Raw genomic sequence first — 5,839 nt, forward strand, 5'->3', positions numbered from 1 at the left:
CAGCATACTATGATCTTAAATCGCGGTCCATGCGTGAAGATCCTCTTCTTGACATGTATGCAGTTAAAAATCAAAGCGAAATTAGTGGTCAAGCGTTGGAGTTTAAACGGCTTAATATTCATGTGCGGGAGGCTTTTGAGAAGGGTCATGATGTTCCCGCGCGAAGGGATCCATCACAAGCAGAATTGAAGGTACAAACAAACGAGGTTGTCATAGATAAGTATGACAATGATGCTGCCAGTGAGGCCACATCCCCAAGAAAACTATTATAATTTAGTCAAAATGAGAAAGAGCTATTATTACCTGTTGTTTTCCTTTCACCGGCTGATTCAGGATTTTTAAAAGTGCTCAACCATTCTTAATTTGAAAATTGATACTTAGTCTGAGTGCTTTGTTATTATATTTATATAAATTACTAATTTTTCTATATAAGTAGTAGGGTTTTTTTCAAAAGCACTGGGTGCTTAAGCAACCATATGACCTAATGTAGATCCGCCATTGTTTCCTTTTATCTTCCACTTCGATTTTTTTAGTATCTTGATGTTGTTATTGCTTGTTGCCATTGTTTTTATCATCTTTTCTTGAGCGATGGTTTAACGGAAACAATCACTATGTCTTCCCATAGTAGGGGTAAGGTCTACGTACACTATCCTCCACCTGATGAATTTATCAATGGCATGCAACTCGAATTCAAGGATCAGAAAGAGAGAAATTTAGAGAGAGAATTTTTGAGAATAAAAGCAACTCTGTTCTTCGATACAACTCAGAGAAGAAGAAGACTCAACAGTGAAAAAGGAAACCACTGTTTATAACTCCTCTAACCAACTAGTGGTTCCCAGCTATACAACTAATTACAACTAACCATAGTTATTAATTTAACTAACTAATGGTTAAGTACTAACTACACCTATATCCTTTACACCCCCCCCCCCCCTCAAGCTAGGACTGGGAAAAATGTTCAAAAGTCCTAGCTTGGACATCAAATATGTATGCTGTGGTCGACTAAGGCCTTTGGTGAGGAGATCAACTGCTTGTTCTTGTGTAGCACAATAGTGAGTAGTAATAAGGCCTTGTTGAATCTTTTCACGGATGAAGTGGCAATCAATATCGATATGCTTCGTGCACTCATGGTAAACTGGATTGGCAGCAATTGCAAGAGCTGATTTGCTATCACAATAAACTGATACAGGAGACTGGTGCTCGAGTCCCAGTTCTTTTGAGTAAGCCAAGTACCCATATAATTTCAGCAACAGTAGAAGCAAGGCTGCGATATTCAGCCTCAGCTGAACTCCTAGATATGGTAGTTTGTCTCTTTGACTTCCAAGAAATAAGGGAATTACCAAGTTTGACAAAATAGCTAGTAACTGATTTGCGTGTATTGGGGCATGCAGCCCAATCAGCATCACAGTATGCTGATAATGACTCTGAACAATTGGCACCCAGAAAAACTCCCAGTCCTGGACTAGTTTTAATGTACCTCACCACTTTAAGTGCTGCTTCCATATGGGATGCTTTAGGACTGTGCATGAATTGACTGAGACTCTGGACAGCAAAGGAAATGTCAGGCCTTATGATGGTCAAATAGAGCAACTTACCTAACAACCTTTGATAAGGTCCAGGATCAGTTAACAGTACATCATCAGATGATCCTATATGGTTGTCAAATTCCGAAGTGGTAAGTTTTAGATTAGGTTCTATAGGGCATCCCACAGGTTTTGCACCTGAGAGTCCCAACTCAGAAATAAGCTCCAGTGCATATTTACATTGGTGCATCAATATTCCATTACCATTTCTGGCTAATTCTAGGCCTAGGAAATATTTAAGCTCTCCTAGGTCCTTGATCTTGAATGAAGATTGTAGTTCATCCTTAGTTTGTTGAAGCAATGCAGGATCATCCCCAGTAATAAGTAGGTCATCAAAATAGACCAAAACAATAACTATGTGAGCTGCTGTCTTTCTGATGAAAAGAGAGTAATCCAGGTGACTTTGTTGAAAACCAGCATCCCTTAGGGCTGAAGTTAACTTGATATTCCATTGCCTAAATGCTTGCTTGAGTCCATAAAGGGACTTAATCAATTTACAAACTGTAGATTTGTCGGTTGAACCATGGAAACCTTGAGGAATAGTCATATATACTTCTTCAGTGAGATCACCTTGCAAGAAGGCATTATAGACATCCATTTGATGGATGAACCAGTGCCTTGATGCTGCAAGAGCCAGCACACTCCTAATAGTGACCATTTTCACTACAGGTGAAAATGTTTTTTGGTAATCCAGTCCTTCCCTCTGATTATACCCTTTTGCTACTAGACGAGCCTTGAATCTTTCTACCTCTCCTGTTGCCTTATATTTGATCTTATAGACCCATTTTCACCCTATAGCCTTCTGTCCTTGTGGCAAAGTAACCAACTCCCAAGTTTTATTATCCTCTATGGCTTTAGTTTCTGCTTGCATTGCTTCTACCCACCTTTTATCCTTGATTGCCTCTGGATATGTTGTAGGTTCCACCTCAACAGAGAAGCTAGCCAAGTAACTTTGATACTTTGAAGAGATCACCTCATATCCAATAACTTCTGAGATAGGATATTTGCAACAATTCACAGAACCTAACTTGCCAGGTCTACATAGTCCTTAAGCCATATAGAAGGCTTAGATACTCTAGATGATTTTCTTGTTCCCACACCAATAGAAACATTAGAAGAAACAATTGGAGCTTCAGGAGGAGTAGTTTGAACTTCAGCATTGCTATGAACAATAGTAGAGGGACTGTCCTGTTCAGTTAAAGGAACAGGAATCATAGCTGATGAGCATGGAACACTAGGTGTGGCATGAGAATCATCAGTAGCAGAACTGTCCACAACCATTGGTTCTTCACTGAAATCCTGCCTAGGCACTAGACACATATCTAAAAGAATGATTTTGATGTGCTTTCAGCTGCATGAAAAGGGAACATACCTTCACAGAATACCACATCTCAACTGATAAAAAACACTTTATTCTCCAAATCCAGCAATCTGTACCCCTTTTGATGTGCAGCATAGCCCAATAAAACTGACCTCACAGCTCTAGGTGCAAACTTGTCACTGTTTATTAGGTTAGTAGCAAAGCACAGGCAGCCAATAACTTTCAGATGTGTTAGTAAAGGTGGCTTACAAAAAAGCAGTTCATAGGGTGATTTATATCCCAGAATAGATGAAGGAATCTGTTGATAATATAGACAACAGAGTCAATACAGTGTCCCCAATATCTGACATGTAAATGTCCTTGAAATCTAATTGCTCGAGCAGTTTCAAGTATGTGCCTGTGTCTCCTTTCCACAACTCTATTCTGCTGAGGAGTATAAGGACAGGAACTTTGATGAATAATTCCATGTGACTGAAACAAATCTTCACAAGCACTATTGAAGAATTCACCACCATTGCCTGCCCTAAAAACTTTGATCTTCTTGCCAAACTGTGTCTTAACCATAGCAATGAAATTCTTGAGCAAAACAATAACATCAGATTTAAGCCTCATGAGAAACACCCAAGCCCACCTAGTATAGTCATCAACTAACGTAAGAAAGTATCTCATTCCATACATCCATATGTATCAAATCAAAATTGCATATACTTCTGGTAGTACTGGTTGGAAATTGCACTCTAGTTTGTCTAGCTAAGGGACAAATCTCACATTTAGACAATGTACTACTGTGTATATTACTACTATACTCTTGTAGACTGGGAATTCTTCTGAGAACTTGAACTGGTACATGTCCTGTTCTTTTGTGCCATATATCCATGCTTCCCTTATTAGTTACTGCAAAAGCTTTATTCACTTTCTTCCCTAATGCAGCTGACAGAATGTATAGATCTTCCTCTCTTTTACCAATCTCCTTCACCCTCCCAGACAAGAGGTCCTGAAACACACAGCATTGAGGAAAAAAGGTAACACTACACTTAAGATCTTCTGACTTTCGAGACTAACATAAGATTGAATTTGAAAGATGGTACACATAACACATCCTTCAATACATCACCTCCTGTGAGTTGACACTCTCCCATATGAGAAATAGTGGCTGATCTCCTGTAGGTAGTTGAACTTGTCCTGAGTTCCCTACTGAAGTTTCATTTTTTAGCAAACTTTTATCACCAGTCATGTGATTAGTAGCACCAGTATCAACTATCCATTTGCATAGCTCTAAGTTTTCACAGAGTGATATATTACCACTGAAACATTTACCTGCCATGTTGACACTTGCTTCTCCAATAGAGTTCTTGTTCAACAATTGTAACAGTTGATTATATTGCTCCTTGGTGAAAAATTGACCAGTCTCAACGCTGCTCCCTGGTTGATAAGTAGCTTGTGGACTTCTCAAGTCCTGCTGTCCAGTTGTGTCAACCATCACTGCATTGGCTTTCTTCTTCTGCTTGAAGTCAGTTGGATATCCAACAATTTTGTAACAATTCTCCTTGCGATGTCCTGTCTTATTACAAAACTCACATTTCATTAGCTTATAACATTCAATCTTAGTATGACCTTTCAAATGACAAAATTCACATTCTAAGTTATAATTTCTTCTTGGTCGAGCTGTGAAAAGAGCTGTAGGATCAGTGTGCCCTGCTTGTCCATAGGCATTACCAGCAATCATCTTACTACTTTCATCCTGTACTACCATAGCATAGGCTTTATCTATAGACGACAGTGTTGGCATCAGTAAGATTTGGCTCCTTGCTTGCTCAAAACCATCATTTAATCCCATTAAAAATTGCAGCAGACGCTGGTATTCCAATTGCTCAATGTATTCAGTAGCAGATGAAGGAGGCGGCAGTATTGAATCATACTTTGCCCAAAGGTCCTTCAATTTAGTAAAATATGTCGAAACATATGAAATTCCCTGTGTTAGAGTGAATATCTCCTTGTGCAAGTAGTACAATCTCGATCCATTCACTTTGTCAAATCTCTCCTTGAAAGCTGCCCATATCTTCTGTGCATTAAAAGAAAACAACACTCCTATGACTAGTTCTCTACTTACTTGCTCATAAGCCATGAGGTGACGATGGCATTGCATCGATCCCACCGACTTCCCAATTCTGCACCAAAATCTTCCTTCGATGTTGATCCGTCAACTAGGCACAATTTGTTCTTCCCTAGCAACGCGACTTTTATCGTACGACTCCAAAGAGAATAATTTTCCATCCATGTTAAAATTAATCCCACCGACATGGATCCGGGACCGTCTGAAGGATGTAGATAGAGAGGATGATTATGATCTAGTATAATTGAGCTTCCGACCACTCCAGTTCCAGATCGAGCTCCAGTATTCGCATTAATCGTTGAATCTTCAGGAATTACCATTGAAATATGTAAAATTAGGGTTTAAAACTTCTGAATTTGAGTAGATCCTCTCGAATTTCTCTTCAATTACTCGAAAAATTTCCTAGAATCACTCGTTCATACTGCTCTGATACCATGATGAATTTATCAATGGCATGCAACTCGAATTCAAGGATCAGAAAGAGAGAAATTTAGAGAGAGAATTTTTTAGAACAAAAGCAACTCTGTTCTTCGATACAACTCAAAGAAGAAGAAGATTCGACAGTGAAAAAGGAAATCACTGTTTATAACTCCTCTAACCAACTAGTGGTCCCCAGCTATATAACTAATTACAACTAACCATAGTTGTTAATTTAACTAACTAGTGGTTAACTACTAACTACACCTATATCCTTTACCACCGACAATGCTTCACTAACTTTTTTTGTTGTTGTTATTGTTGTTTGCCTAGTGCTCACATAAAAATTACTATTTGAAAATTCTCCACCTTACCACAATGCGAACAAATGAATTTGGATGAGAA

General features: G+C 38.7%; 1 protein-coding gene across 1 annotated transcript; it reads right to left on the bottom strand.

The window, feature by feature from the left end:
• Positions 1-2,974: 2,974 nt before the first annotated feature.
• Positions 2,975-5,337, bottom strand: LOC109241171. The gene is made up of 5 exons (XM_019407891.1): positions 5,275-5,337; positions 4,019-4,966; positions 3,711-3,898; positions 3,253-3,535; positions 2,975-3,202 (listed from the first exon to the last, which is right to left on the bottom strand). The coding sequence occupies exons 1-5, from the start codon at positions 5,335-5,337 to the stop codon at positions 2,975-2,977; spliced, it is 1,710 nt and encodes a 569-aa protein (XP_019263436.1).
• Positions 5,338-5,839: the final 502 nt, after the last annotated feature.

This window comes from Nicotiana attenuata, unplaced genomic scaffold, assembly GCF_001879085.1.
Source record: "Nicotiana attenuata strain UT unplaced genomic scaffold, NIATTr2, whole genome shotgun sequence".
NCBI lineage: Eukaryota > Viridiplantae > Streptophyta > Magnoliopsida > Solanales > Solanaceae > Nicotiana > Nicotiana attenuata.